General features: G+C 38.4%; 3 protein-coding genes across 3 annotated transcripts; all 3 read right to left on the minus strand.

The window, feature by feature from the left end:
• Window positions 1–1,852: 1,852 nt before the first annotated feature.
• LOC112202550 (KRR1 small subunit processome component homolog) lies at window positions 1,853–4,962 on the minus strand. The gene is made up of 7 exons (XM_024343559.2): window positions 4,630–4,962; window positions 4,033–4,112; window positions 3,723–3,833; window positions 3,321–3,413; window positions 2,551–2,598; window positions 2,410–2,448; window positions 1,853–2,288 (listed from the first exon to the last, which is right to left on the minus strand). Exons 1-7 carry the CDS (start codon window positions 4,745–4,747, stop codon window positions 2,094–2,096), a joined length of 684 nt encoding a protein of 227 aa, XP_024199327.1. The 5' UTR covers window positions 4,748–4,962; the 3' UTR covers window positions 1,853–2,093.
• Window positions 4,963–11,459: 6,497 nt separating this feature from the next.
• LOC112203086 lies at window positions 11,460–11,876 on the minus strand. Its single transcript, XM_024344106.1, has one exon. The coding sequence runs from the start codon at window positions 11,874–11,876 to the stop codon at window positions 11,460–11,462; it is 417 nt and encodes a 138-aa protein (XP_024199874.1).
• A 330-nt stretch (window positions 11,877–12,206) lies between these two features.
• Window positions 12,207–12,596, minus strand: LOC112203087. Its single transcript, XM_024344108.1, has one exon. The coding sequence runs from the start codon at window positions 12,594–12,596 to the stop codon at window positions 12,207–12,209; it is 390 nt and encodes a 129-aa protein (XP_024199876.1).
• Between the last annotated feature and the right edge of the window lie 2,729 nt (window positions 12,597–15,325).

Here is a 15,325-nt window from a genome sequence, read left to right on the forward strand (position 1 = left end):
GAGTTTCAGAACGATTCTCCATTTCTGCATCGTTCAGTCAAAGTCATTGTCAAGAAGGGTAAAAACCAAATGGAATGTGTTTGAGCCCAAAATAACATTTTTTCCGGCATGGGGGACTTGAAGAAGACCGGGCTAATAGCGGTGACCCAAGCTATATATTTTCGATAAGCTCGGAATATATTGTTTAGAGGCTAAATAAAGCCTACTTGGAGGCCAAGCAATCTTGGAGCAAATCTGAATATTCTTTGATTTATTATTAATTATCAAGATATCTGATAATTAATGGTGATTTGTTTGCTTGATTGCCAAGTACTGTGCAAGCGAGCAGATTGGGTTGATCAATCAAGAAAGGAAACAATGATCCTTCGTTGTCCTTTAGTACCAATATACATGCAAATAGTTAAGATTCTCATGCAATTGATGGCATGGTGGACGTGTATAAGGAGCATGCAATGGCAATAATCAAGGAATATATATACAAGCTACATGAATCAAGGCCAATACGTGGCTATTTCACATATATACACATGCATGGTAGAAGACAATCAAGGAAGAGATAGCATGGTGGGCCATCAACTATTTGCAGCCAATAAGATGCAAGGAACCAAGTTTTCCCATGTAGTCAAGCAATTAAGGTGGACATGAAACACTTCAAGGGGATTGCAATAAATAAGGGTGATATAATTATGCATGATTGCATGGCTACAGAGTCCCTGCGAGAACATATACATATAATTAATGCATATCCTGCCGCATCCAAGAGGAAGATTACGTCCAGGACTCACAGAGGCAATTAATCCTTGCCTATATTCTAGCGGCGATAGAGGCGGATAATTATTAATTATCGCCTACGATAATATCAAAACTATTAAGAGTTTTGATTTGATTCAAGGCCAATAACTGTGGCCTAAAATATAGTATTTCATTCCTTTAAGGAAGGTGAATCTACAAACAGCCTATATATAGAGGCTAAAGACGATACAGAAAAGGACCTCTCTCTTTCAGCAATCAATCCTAGCGATTACAAAGCCTCCCCAGAGCAAACCCTCAACCTCGTTGAAACCCGGTGACCGCCCGCCAGTCCTAGTCTCCTCGCGAGCCGACTGTCAGCCTCACCAGATCAACTCGGCGACCGTACTTCCAGTCCCAGTCTCCCCAGGAGCCGACTGCGAGCACAACCGCCACTGTTACTTCCAGCGAAGCAAGGGTAACGCCCTCGCAACCCAGCGAAGCTAAAGTCACGCTTTAGCAAACCCGTGTTCCTCTCAAATTTCCCAGTGATTGCTCTGCTCAGCTTTCAAGTTGAGTATCGATACGGTGAAAGAAAAGAGACCACAACCAAAGCCCTTACCCGCGTAAGGCAAGAAGTCCTTCTCCGGAAGGCAAGAAAAGAACCCTGTGACGAGGTTGGTGCTCTCCTCGTCCACAGCGCTTGAAGAAGAAGTCCGGTCACGGGACTACCCCAACGACTGCACCCCGCGGTGCTGGCACGCCTGCGCAACCACTCGCCCAAAAGAGACTGTTTGCACACCAGCTGGTTTTGGAGCCAAACAGAATGTGTTTTGGCCATGGTTATCATCTGCCACAAATTAGTATCGCAAAAGTGAAAAACCAAAACAGATTGCTGATACACTGCTGGTTTCGCTCTATGACGAATCTTTTGTTTCATACCAGGAAAACAATCATACATGCATTTCCTTGTCCAGTTTTCAGAAAAAGAATTTAAGGTCATGTACATGTGAGACTGGATTCCTTTGCTGAGGACTAAGCTAACAAATAGGGTTTGTAAGTTTTTGAACATAATAAAAAAGAGGAAAATTTTGAACCTTTCTTGAAATATAAGAAACCCACAGGCAAATGACACTCGGTCAGTTTCTGTTTAATATTTACTTTTGATCTCTCTGTTTCAGTTCCCAATCACATCCAAAAAAACATATTAACTCAAGACTCATTTCTACAGCCTTTTACAACCACAGTAGTAACTAAACTCCCTACTAATGAAGTAATGATGAAGATAACTCCACCACTAACTTATCTGGCCATTTAGGATAATATTGTCACTCATTTTCTAAATGAGCATCATATAACACAATTTAGACACGCAAAGCTTGAAGATTCATTGTCACTTCACTGGTCCTTTTGATCCTCCTAACCTTCTTCGCTTGGCTCTTCTTTTTCATCCTCTGGACACGGGGTGCAGGAGGCACATCATAAGCTATACAGTCTTCCACAATCTTCCTTATCGTCTTTAATCCATGAAGTGAACCCAGGACAGCAATAGTGTTTCCCTGTTCATTCAGAGGCATATTATAATTCATAAACAATAATTTTAGTTCACATGCAGGCCAGAAGGGGAGGACCAGAAAAGGATATGTCAGACATAAGGTTAAAAATAACATTAACACTAACCTTGAGAAAAATACCACAATCCGTCAGATCAACTAGTCCCTGCATCCCATTATATGTGAAAAGTTAGAGAATAATCATAATAGCATCAATAGAATGGGAAGATAGAACAAAGCATGATTTAATTTAGATCACAATATGCACCTTCATGACGCCACCCATGAGAAGTGCTCTCCGTGCAAGAAATTGCTCCTGCAGACAATAGAAGAAATCAGAAAGGCCACAAATTGAGCTTTTGCATATCTAGCACTACAAAGAGGTTTGAGGCAGACTCAAGTCACTCAACAGGCTCATGCACATATTACCTTCACAGCGATTCATGTTTCACTGAACCCTTTCTAACATCAAACAACACCAAGTTCAACTCATACCCTTATATTGTATTATCTTCACAAATTGTTTTCTAAACCTTTGCATAATCAAAGAGAAGAGAAGCTTTATGTATACATTGCCAAAACATATAGGAATCCTTATATTAATCATTATATCTTTTCAAAGAGTGTGGTTACTCTTGACCTTCCTTAAATCAAACAAAAGCTATAATAGTTTTCACTCCATTTTGTAACACTTTGATTCTTCTTTAACTTCTACTGGATTTCTATCCAAAAATACTATTCTTTTCAAAAGAACCGCCACAACATCTTCCCTATAGAATTTTGTACAACACATTTCCTATTTAGATGAGAGTGTAAGGGTTAGTTTTGGAAAGAAGAGTACCAAGGTATATTAAAAAGCATATGGAAGAAAGGAGTTTACAAGTCAGATTTTGCTTTCTGAACCCAAAAAAAGCATTTGGAATAAAGTAATTTAATAAGTCAGATCTCTTACAGCATGAAATGGGAGACAACTGCTACAGGGCCACAGGGGAAAAAAAAGAAGAAAAAAAGATGGAATAAAAGCTATGCAATACCAACCTTAATGATCCCAAATATCCTGCAAAGACCGTCTTCTTGATTCCCAATCTTAATGATGTCATGTTGGCAACTGCAATCTAGAATCTTTATTGCCTGAAATTAAAAGGTTTATACAAAATAGCTCGTCAGCTCAAACTAACAAATTAAGGAGACTGATAATCAGTTCCATGCAGTTTCTGAGTAATCTTAAGTTGAGGTAGATAATGAGTATAATAAAAACATATATAGCCGATCAGGATTCCTTCTGCAACCATTTTTTGCGGTTTCCTTAAGAGAAAAATAAATAAAGAATCCTCTACCAGTGCTACATTAGCAACTACACCAAATCATTTGAACATATAGAATAGCTCATTAATCATAAGTTAAGAAAAAAACAAAAAACAAAGAAGTTGCCATTATTACCCAATCTGCTGGAACACTTCTTGACAAAAGTTCAAGAATATCAATAGCTGTGAATATAAAATCTGGATCTGAAGCCATTTTGGTTGTGGACACTCTCATATAACCCTTCACCTGACAGAAATACAACAATTTAGTATGTGCATATCAAATCAAAACCCCTTTTTACAACACACACACACACACATTTGTGTAAAGAAAAAGAAAAAGAAAAACCAGTGATGAATCCAGAGAAAATTTAACAATGATTGTCAATTAATATACTGAAATTTGCAGGATAGTTTTCATATACCAGATCTATTATGACACTTACCAGATCCAGAGTGCACGAAAGGCCATACTCTTCTAAGGCGGATTCCACAATAGGCCATGTTCTTTGCAGCAAATCTGTGTCTGCACAACACAATTCAAAGGCTCATAATCAATAAATGGAGCTTTCCACTCCTATATAATGAACTGACTATCTGAAAAAACGCATATAGAAGGATGAATGTGCATAGGCATTCATTCAGTAACTCGAGGCTCGTGTCAAACAACTAAAACTTCAAAATAATAAAGCAAAAATTTTGTTTCCCTGAATTTAAGCATAATATAATAAAACAGCTGGGCATGCCCAACCTATACTATTCCACAATGAGATTACCAAAGAGACATTACAATGAGACACAACATTTCCAAATTTTACAATTCCATTTAACACACTTCCATCAAATTCTGCTTCTATTTTACACTTTTCTGTTTCACAATGATGAATGTGATCATATTTATTCAGTAAACCAAGGCTAATGTCAAATAAATACCGATACAAACAAATATCTGATTGACTGGAATTGAACCATTAGTTTAAGGAGAAAATCTTGTGTAACGAAGCAAGGAAGAAGAAGAAGGAGAAGGAGAGGAAGGTAGGTACCTAGAAATTCATCGTAGAAGAGAGTGTAAGAGACGAGTTCAAAGTCAGTCTGGAGCTTCGGAATGTCAGACTCCTCGATTTCCATAGCATCGTCGTGTGGATCCTCCTCCAACGGCATCTCGCTGCGGTGGTTTTGAAACCCTAGAGAGAGAGAGGGTCAGGTAAACAGTGTTTTCTGGTCCGAAAGAGTAAAGTTATGATGAGGCCGAACCAGTTTGGAGCGTTGGGGAGGTTTTTATAGGAGGAGCAGCGATGACTCTCTCTCCTTACTTAGGTAGGACTAGGTGGATACTGTTCTAACTGTGCCACGCGCTTGACCTATTATATTATTAGTACGCGCCAAGAATTTCCTTTTTCATTTATAGACGAAAGGAAAATACCAAAACAGTCCAAATAACGTTGGGAAGAAAAAGTAAGGTTTGATTAGGGGACCGGTAAGTATTTTAGATTTGGACTCCTTAGTTATTATAGAGAGCATGTTTAATTTTTTATGAATTTTAGCCATAAAGAACATTAGAGCCCGGTGCCATAAAGAACACACAACCAACCTATTTGAAACAACATTAGCTAGCTAGTAGAGTCCAATAGCTAATTAGATAGGCAGAAACATAAACAACACTAGTACGTGATCAACAACATTAACCGAACACCAAGTCAGTTAAACAGATCAACAGTTAAAAAACGTCCTCCCAACTAATGATCTTGAAGGCCTCGGATTGCCTTGACTGTCATACTTGGGCTTTCTTCCACGACGACTCCCACCAGGAGATGGAGTAACCGATGATGATGGCGTAGCAGGAGATGATGACATTGGGGAAGCAGAAACCACTTAAGCTATCTCCTCCTCTTCCTCCTCTGTCCCGTCGCCGCCGCACCCGTCTTCGACACCGAACTCGTCTTCGAAGACACCTCCAGTACCCCCTCCAGCTGGCTGTTCTGTCTGGACCACAGACATAGCTCTCTTCTCTTTCTTCTTCTTCCTTAGCTATGAGTTTCTTCAACTTATGATGCAGACCTCTTTTCTTAAAGTACTCAGCAAAGGAAAGGCCCTCCTCTTCCTCCGTCATGTCCCGAAGGTCGAACCTTGCTTTGTGTTTTGGGCCGGAATGAAAACCACCGGAGCCCTACTGGTCTGTAACGGAAATGGAACCGCTACCCTTGCATGAAAATGATCTCATAAAGCTGCCTGACATCTTGTTCTGACTCCTGAGAACACACAAACAGAATGAGAGAGAGAGATCAGTAAGTGAGCTAGGAATTTTGAACATTAGCAAAGAAAAACAGCTATAGAAACTAAAGAGATCTTGTTCTGAGAACACACAAACAGAATGAGAGAGAGAGAGAGAGCTAGGAATTTTGAACATTAGCAAAGAAAAACAGCTATAGAAACTAAAGAGATCTTGTTCTGAGAACACACAAACAGAATGAGAGAGAGAGAGAGCTAGGAATTTTGAACATTAGCAAAGAAAAACAGCTATAGAAACTAAAGAGGAAGCTGGAAGAAGAGAAATGAGCTATCTTACCTCCTCACACTTCACTTCTGAAACAGAAACCTAGCTCTAAGGGTGTGGGTTGTTAAATAGCAAGGAGAATTCATTTATGTTTTCATTATGAAGTATATCTGCCTCTCTGCAGAAAGAGCTAGGAATCATGCAATGACAGTAAATGCCACTTAATTCGATTATATATCAAAATCAATCAATTCATATATCTGCTGCATTTTTACAGATCAGAGAACAAATCAGTTCATCTATTAACTGATCTATACCTACGTTTTCTTAGGACCAATCTATATGGTAGTTACTCAAATATCTTGGCTTTCAGTAATAAGATCAGAAGATCAACTGATGAGAAGTTCAGTAATAGACATTTAAGACTATATATATATAATCTGTTCTCGCATCAAATTTCTTGCTTTTAGGGTTTATAATTTGTGCAACATTAAAATTAGTTTGGATTCCGTAGTTTCTATGCATGTATATTTAAATTGTTGGCTACTTTTTATGTTATGGGGATCCAAGCAGCTATAAATTAGTTTCCCGAAGCTACCCCCGGATGTTTTGTATCTTTTGCGGTAGCATGTATATTCAAAACAGATTCCATAACATTACTTACACTCGGAGAAGATTTTAGTTAATGCAAGAAAAAGCGAGGTCCGGCATGCCTTATTCAAGACCTAAACCCTAAAACCATAGTTAATTTTCAGTCTCTTTGCAGGGAAGAATTAATCTCATTGTTTGTCGCATGACATTAATCCCTTGTCTTCAAGAGAATCGATCAGCAAGGCCGTCTCTTCATTCATCAAGTTCACTCCTTAATCTAAAGCCTGCTACTTCAATTGCCATTGAAAGATCAAAGTATACATGGACTTTTTATATACCAGTACTCTTAATGCCTATTAGTGTATTAAGGTCAAGGCAACGAATATGCCGAAACAGAGGATGTTTAAATAGAGAAAGGGACATGAGATACCATATCTTCTCATTTATACTTTCTCAGTGAGTTAGGAAAGACTATAATTAATGCTGGTCTCAAGTTTTCTCTTGGTCATCGAAACTGATCCGGTGGAAGTCGATCTTAAGGATCCGCAGTCGTGCACGAATGTGGATGTCGATAATCAAATATATATATATATATATATATATATATGGCTTTTATAATAAATGGAATTGAATTTAAGTGATCCGTAGACAGATCTAGTACACACAGTAAAACTTCCACCAAATATTATAATTTGTCTCAAATTTTTACTCTACTGTCTATGATAGGAAAATGAAAGCCTCGAATAAATCAATTATTTTTGGGGTTTGTTATTGGAAAGATGAATTTCACTAACTGAAATATTAAAAATCTTAGGAACTATAACAACGTGACCTTGTTAAAAAAAATAAAATAAAAAAGAGTAACCGCACCAATAATACAAATTAAAGACTACATCTCTTCTACTATGACTGAAGTGAGCCAAATAGGCTCAATGTAGCCACACCATGCATGGGCGCGGTCTTATTACGAGTGCTAGGAAGTAGTTAAGTTTCTTAGGACCAAGCTAGGTACCTAGTTGTTAATTACTCCCATATCTTTGCTTTTATTAAGAAGATCAGAAGATCAGTTTTTCAGAAGTTCAGTAAAAGACATTAAAGACTTATTTGTAATTGCATCAACTTTTCTTGCTTCTAGGGTTTAGAATTTGTTCAACATCACAATTTATTTGGATTCCATAGTTTCCGTGTGTTTTTAATTGTTCACTACTGTTAATGTTCTGGGGATCCTAGAGATCGATGGATGCTGATTAATTAGTTTCCAAAAGCTCCCTCTGTTTTGTATCTTTTGCGCTAGCTAGCATATATGTTCAAAATCAACCAAAAACATAAGTACTCGCACTTAAGAAGATTTTAGTTGTGGAGGAGGATTCAGTGCACCGACATGCACTTGACATAAATGGATGGTTAGATTATATTAAATACACTCTTAGGTTATTAATAAAAATATTAATTATAAATATCAAGGATTGAGATCATCTTATAAGTATTGGGTCATTTACACCGTTGGTGCATAAAATAATTTCTATTTAGTTATTGCAAGAAAAGCCCTAGAGTTTCGTTTTAACCTCAAAAAAACCATTGTTGATTTCCAGTCTCTTTCCATTGTTGTTACTCGCATGGGAACACAATTAGTTCTTGTTTTCAAGTTCCTTATCTTTAAGAGAATTAGAAAGGCCGTCCCTTCATTCTTCAAGTTCACTCATTAATAATTCCTCCTACTTCAACTGCATGCCATTGAAAGATCAAAGTACATGTTTATCTACACACACACCAATATTCTTAATTCCCGTTGTATGTATCAAGGTCAAAGCTAGAAACGAAAATGTTGAAACGCGGAAGGTTAAATAGAGAAAGGGACATGAGATCCTGTATCTCCTCATTTGTCATCGAAATTGATCCGGTGGAAGTAGATCTTAAGCTAATAACAGATTGTTGAGCAGTAGTAGCTTCACCTTAGTTGATGAAACCGAGCATTGTTTGGCCTAGTGATAGTTGCATAAGTGCGCTACTCATCTTGAGAATGATCAAGTGATACAATAACCCGTTTTAAGTAGCAAAACCAAATCTTATGGGTCCGGAGTTGTGCATAATGTGGACGTCGATAATCAAATTAGATCTATATATATATATATACACGTGACTTTTCATAACAAATGAAATTAAATTTAAGTGATCCTAAACAGATATAGTAAAACTTTCACCGTTGTCTCAAATTTTTGCTTTAGCGTCTATAAGAGCAAGTTCACCGGGCAACCTTATGCCCGGGCACCACGTCAAAAGGAGGCTGGGGGCCTTGATTTTGGACTGTTCATCCTTCCACCGGTGATGGGGCAAGACTACAGGGATCGGCCCAGGGCACCATCTCGGGCACCATGGTGACTGAGCCCGTGACCCATGCTGCCACGCTGGCCCAAGAAGAAGAGGAGAGGGGAGACGCGCGTAGCCGAAGAAGTGAAGGCCAACCGCGTGTCTTCTAGCGGCGACAAGACAGCAGGCGCGTAGCAGCCAGGCTTTTGTCGTGTAGTGGCATGGGGGTGCGACGTGGCGTGTAGCCGTTGGGCTACTTTGCATTTTGAATGCAACGGTCCACAGATCTGGACCGTTGATTTTGAGCCTTAAAGGGATCTGACGGCTTCCATTCTGGTACAAGAGGTTTAAAAAAATAATAATAATAATAATAATAACCGTTAGATTACAACATTAACAAAAAAAATATAACCACAATTTCCTATAAATACCTCACCTCCTATTTTACTTCTCACACCAAAAAAATCATCTTTCTTCCTCAAAAATTTTTGTTCCTTCTCCTCATAGCTTTCATACTCTACAATTTTTTGATTCCAATATGAGTGTACGAGGCAAAACGATTGTCCAACCCGTAGGAGATCCAAGTATTGACGGGACACGTTGGCAGACTATTGAAGACATTCAATTGTGCAAGTCTTGGAGGGCTGTTAGCCAAGATCCGGCAAAGGGTACGGAACGAAGAAAAGATGATCTATGGATAGAGGTACGCCAACACTATGCCGAACATTGGGATGGATATGTCCAATCATTGCAAGCTTTTCAAGGGAGGTGGAAAACCTTGAAAGTCGAACTTTATGCTTGGCATTGTGCGTTAAGGCAAGCGAAAATTTGGTACAAGAGTGGTGCAAATATGATTGATGAGGTATGAATTTGTAGTGTAACACAAATTTTAATTTTTATGATTCTTTTAGTGTATATTACAATTTAATTAGTTGATACATCTTACTTTAAATTATTAATTGAAATATTTTGTTGATAATTATACTTTAAATTATTAGTTCATATATTAAAATTTAGTTGATAATTATACTTCAAATTAGTACTTCATAATCATACTTTATACTTCATTTTATTTAAATTATACATTATACCAATTTATACTTAAATAGTTGATACATTGTACCTCGTTTATATTTGTACTAATAGATTTATACTTTTTTGTTTAAATTAAATAGCGACGTCAAGCACAAGATTTGTGGAGAGCTGCGATGACCAAATCAAAAGGAAAAGAAAAAAAAAGGTGATTTCATTAGTTTAGAATGTTACGAGATTGTTAAGGGGTTTCAACAATTTGATGACATTCCAAACCATTCCTCTTCGGCTGGAGGAACCTCCAGGGGAGGAACTGAACGGATGCACACACAACAATCCGTTCCTGATTCTCATGTCCAGTTGGACATAGATGTAGATGAGGTAAACGCCGATGCAACTCCCAATCCTTCGGTGAGGCCTCAAGGAAAGAAGGCTGCCAAAGAAGCTCTTCGGAAAGGAAAGAAAGCATCTAATGATTCCAGTCCTCTGACAACCACTGTGGAGACTATAGCAACCAACCAAACATCAATGATGTCTGCCAAGGAGAAATGTGATGAGGAATATGCTCGACATCTCCGTGACCAATAACAACAAGATTATATACGCTTGCAATTGGATATTCAAGAGAGGGAAGAGCGTATTATGGAGATAGACACAAGTAAGATGACGCCAACCAAAAAGAATTACTGGCAAAGAAAAAAAAATTGTAGAGAAAGAAGCTGAAGATGCAACCCGTTGATCTAACATCCCACAACCACCATTCCCCGGTGGGTATTATCCACAATCTCCTTTCTCCGGTGGCTATCCACAACCTCCTTTGCTCGGTGGTTAGCCACAACCACCATTCCCCGGTGGATATTATCCACAATCTCCTTTCCCCGGTGGCTTCCCACAACCACCATTCACCGGTAGTATCCCTTCCCCACCTTTCTCTTCGGGTGAATTCACCAACCCCAACCATATGGATGACCCCACAAACACAAATTGGATTCCTAATGAAGATGAGGATTAGGAAAATTAGGGAGTTATATATTTTAAATAATTGTATTGTTATGATTCCAATGCTTGGTTTTTGACTTATGTAATATTAGATTGATGAAATTAAAATTTATTTGAATAATACCCTTACAAATGAAAAGCTAAATGAAACCACACAAACATAATTAAAAACATTAAAACTAAAGTAGAAGCCACACAAACATAATTAAAAACATAAAAACTAATAGAAAACACACACAAATAGCAGATCTAGATACTCCTATTGCCTTGAAATTCCCAAAAGTGTTGAATGAGGTCTTCCTGAAGGTTGGAGTGACTGTGCTCAGATCTAATTTGTTGGTAGCGGTCCATGAATCCGTTCATATGATGAGCATATCTACCAACAGGATCAAAGTCTCTACCGGTTGGTCCCTCCCATACCTCAGCAATCCTGGGCCTCATATTGTTATCCTACTCATCATCGGACTCCAACTTATCATCGCTGTCTTCAGGTCGTTCATTTTCGACAATTATGTTGTGTAATATAATACACGTCAACATAATGTATCGAATGTCCTCTTTATGCCACCCACGAGCAGCTCCTATAACAATACCAAACCGTGACTGTAATATACCAAAACATCTTTCTACACCCTTCCTATACCCCTCTTGAGCCTTTGCAAACTCGATTTCCTTGGGGCATGTAGGATTTCGAACAGTTTTCAAGAAAGTCGCCCATCGAGGATAAGTACCGTCGGCGAGATAGTACCATAGACTGTGAGCTCTATTGTTAACTTGGAATTGGATCAGAGGTGCTCTACCAGCAGTAAGCTCATCAAACAACGGAGACTTTGCCAAGACGTTCAGGTCGTTGCATGCCCCAGGCATTCCAAAGAATGCATGCCAAATCTAGGTGTCGTAAGATGCGACTGATTCCAGGATGATAGTGGGGATCTGTTTCCTACCACTATATTTTCCAACCCAACCTGTCGGACAATTCTTCCATTGCCAATGCATACAGTCGATGCTCCCAATCATTCCTGGAAAACCTCTCCTCTCAGCTTTGGCAAGAAGTCGTCTGAGGTCGGCTGCAATAGGAGCGCGGAGGTATTTTGTTGAGTAAAGATCAACAATTCCTCGTGTAAAGTGCTGAAGGGCTACGACGGAGGTGGATTTCACCATCTGACAATACTGAGCACATTGATTTGCCCCTGCACCTTACGCAAGCATTTGCAAGGCAGCTGTCATCTTCTGCTCCGGAAGCAGTCCGACTTTGCCGGTAGCATCTGACCTTTGAACAAAGTAACGATCATACTGGCAAAGGTCAACAGATATATGCTTGAAGAGATTGAGACTCATCCTATAATGTGTTCGGAACTCCGGATCTTTGAACACTGGCCAGTCGACAAAGTAGTCGGCCAACATACCTTTGCCCCTTTCTTCTCTAAGTCGTTTCTCATTTGGTGCACGACCCGGATGAGAACCGCACCCTCGGTGTTGGTTTGCAAATTCTTCTGCGACTGCAGTGATGACAATGGCTTTGGTGGCCATCATCTCTTCATCATCTTCATCCTGAGACCGTCGAATTTGATCCCACAAATTGTTCATTGCAACGAGGGAAATTTAGGAAATATGTAATGCTAGAGATATGAAAAGGGTGAAGGTTTGTTAAGCTCGGATGGTGTGTGTATGTAGTGAAAACATCATGTCTATTTATTGAAATTTTTCACACATAAAAGTGTCGGTGGGTTATCACTCACTCATTTCAAAAAAATTGTCGGTGGTGTGCATGTGATAAAAGTGTCGGTGGATTTTTAAATTTTTTCACACTTTTCAAAAAACTTGTCGGTGGTGTGCATGTGATAAAAGTGTCAGTGGAGTTAAAAAAAATTTCACACTTTTCAAAAACTTTGTCGGTGGTGTACATGATAAAAGTGTCGGTGGAGTTTTAAATATTTTCACACTTTTCAAAAACTTTGTCGATGGTGTATATATGATAAAAGTGTCGGTGGAGTAAAAAAAAAATTAAAAAAAAAGTGTCGGTGGACATATAATTTGTCTACCAATAAAATTTTCTTTGGTTGCATTTTCAAATTGTTTATCAATACTATTTATTTACATCATACATTTCTCATTTTCCAAAAAAAATAATAATAAAATATTTGATGAACAGTAACTGACTGGTGACCCTGACCTAACGGGTGGAAGCAAAGATCCAGTGGCAGTGAATAGTTTCCTGCCCTGGTGACCCAACGGGTGAACTTGCTCTAATAAAATGAAAGCCTTAGCGGGTACTAATGCGAGTATAAAACAATAAATTTATAAAAAAATTATTAAAAAGATTTAATAAAATAAAATAGAGTATCACACACCAATGATACAAATGACTACGGCTCTTCTACTATGATTCAAGTGAGCCAATAAGGCTCAATGCAGCCACACTATGGGGCGCGGTATTGTTACGAGTGTTAGGAAGTATGTTATTTATCCAAGTATTTTTTTATTTAAAAAGACAAAAAAAAAACACATGGTGACCTACCCTACCAGGTCCCCACCAAATCTTACTTTTGTCCAAAAAAGGAAAGTCTTGGCGCGCATGACTTTACGAACTAGCAAAGTAATGTGCCAAGTATCCTCCTACCTAACTAGCGAGAGAGCATCGAGGAGCATTCACTTTCAGACCAGAACGTACAGATGAACTCTTACGGCTGGCACCAAGCTAGCTACCTAGGTAGCCAGCTAGTTAATTACTTCATATCTTTTGTTTTCATTGAGAATATCAGGACATCAGAAGATCAGTAAAAGTACTCAAGTTGACAAGGACTAACAATTTGTACACACCTACAAATTTTCTTGCTTTTAGGACTTATCTCTCCCGCCTTGAGCTTTTAACGATCATACTGGCAAAGGTCAGTAGATATATGCTTAAAGAGATTGAGACTCATCCTGTAATGTGTTCGGAACTCCGGATCTTTGAACATTGGCCAGTCGACAAAGTAGTTGGCCAACATTCCTTTGCCCCTTTCTTCTCTAAGTCGTTTCTCATTTGGTGCACGACCCGGATGAGAACCGCGCCCTTGGTGTTGGTTTGCAGATTCTTCTGCGATTGCAGCGATGACAATGACTTTGGTGGCCATCATCTCTTCATCATCTTCATCCTGAGACAGTCGAATTTGATCCCACAAATTGTTCATTGCAACGAGAGCAATTTAGGAAATATGTAATGCCAGAGATATGAAAAGGGTGAAGGTTTGTTAAGCTCGGATGGTGTGTGTATGTAGTGAAAACATCATGTCTATTTATTGAAATTTTTCACACATAAAAGTGTCGGTGGGTTATCACTCACTCATTTCAAAAAAATTGTCGGTGGTGTGCATGTGATAAAAGTGTCGGTGGATTTTTCAATTTTTTCACACTTTTCAAAAAACTTGTCGGTGGTGTGCATGTGATAAAAGTGTCGGTGGAGTTAAAAAAATTTTCACACTTTTCAAAAACTTTGTCGGTGGTGTGCATGTGATAAAAGTGTCGGTGGAGTGATAAAAATTTTCACACTTTTCAAAAACTTTGTCGGTGGTGTGTACATGATAAAAGTGTCGGTGGAGTGATAAAAATTTTCACACTTTTCAAAAACTTTGTCGGTGGTGTGTACATGATAAAAGAGTCGGTGGAGTTTTAAATATTTTCACACTTTTCAAAAACTTTGTCGGTGGTGTATATATGATAAAAGTGTCGGTGGAGTAAAAAAAAAAAAAAAGTGTCAGTGGACATATAATTTGTCTACCAATAAAATTTTCTTTGGTTGCATTTTCAAATTGTTTATCAATACTATTTATTTACATCATACATTTCTTATTTTCCAAAAAAAAAAAATATTCGATGAACAGTAACTGGTGACCCTGACCCAACGGGTGGAAGCAAAGATCCAGTGGCAATGAATAGTTTCCTGCCCTGGTGATCTGGTGACCCAACGGGTGAACTTGCTCTAATAAAATGAAAGCCTCAGCGGATACTAATGCGAGTATAAAACAATAAATTTATAAAAAAAATTATTAAAAAGATTTAATAAAATAAAATAGAGTATCACACACCAATGATACAAATGACTACGGCTCTTCTACTATGATTCAAGTGAGCCAATGAGGCTCAATGCAGCCACACTATGGGGCGCGGTATTGTTACGAGTGTTAGGAAGTATGTTATTTATCCAAGTATTTTTTTATTTAAAAAAACAAAAAAAAAACACATGGTGACCTACCCTACCAGGTCCCCACCAAATCTTACTTTTGTCCAAAAAAGGAAAGTCTTGGTGCGCATGACTTTACGAACTAGCAAAGTAA

Source organism: Rosa chinensis, chromosome 5, assembly GCF_002994745.2.
Source record: "Rosa chinensis cultivar Old Blush chromosome 5, RchiOBHm-V2, whole genome shotgun sequence".
In the NCBI taxonomy this organism is placed as follows: Eukaryota; Viridiplantae; Streptophyta; class Magnoliopsida; order Rosales; family Rosaceae; genus Rosa; species Rosa chinensis.

Bases quoted from the DNA above. Each gene is read 5' to 3' on its own strand.
- LOC112202550 (XM_024343559.2), bottom strand. From the start codon at position 4,747: ATGCCGTTGGAGGAGGATCCACACGACGATGCTATGGAAATCGAGGAG. The intron at 3,414-3,722 runs GTAATAATGGCA...TTTTAATTTCAG, and splicing joins GAAGTGTTCCAGCAGATTGG to GCAATAAAGATTCTAGATTG. The intron at 2,599-3,320 runs GTTGGTATTGCA...TATTGTCTGCAG, and splicing joins GGATATTTGGGATCATTAAG to GAGCAATTTCTTGCACGGAG.
- LOC112203086 (XM_024344106.1), bottom strand. From the start codon at position 11,876: ATGCCTGGGGCATGCAACGACCTGAACGTCTTGGCAAAGTCTCCGTTG.
- LOC112203087 (XM_024344108.1), bottom strand. From the start codon at position 12,596: ATGAACAATTTGTGGGATCAAATTCGACGGTCTCAGGATGAAGATGAT.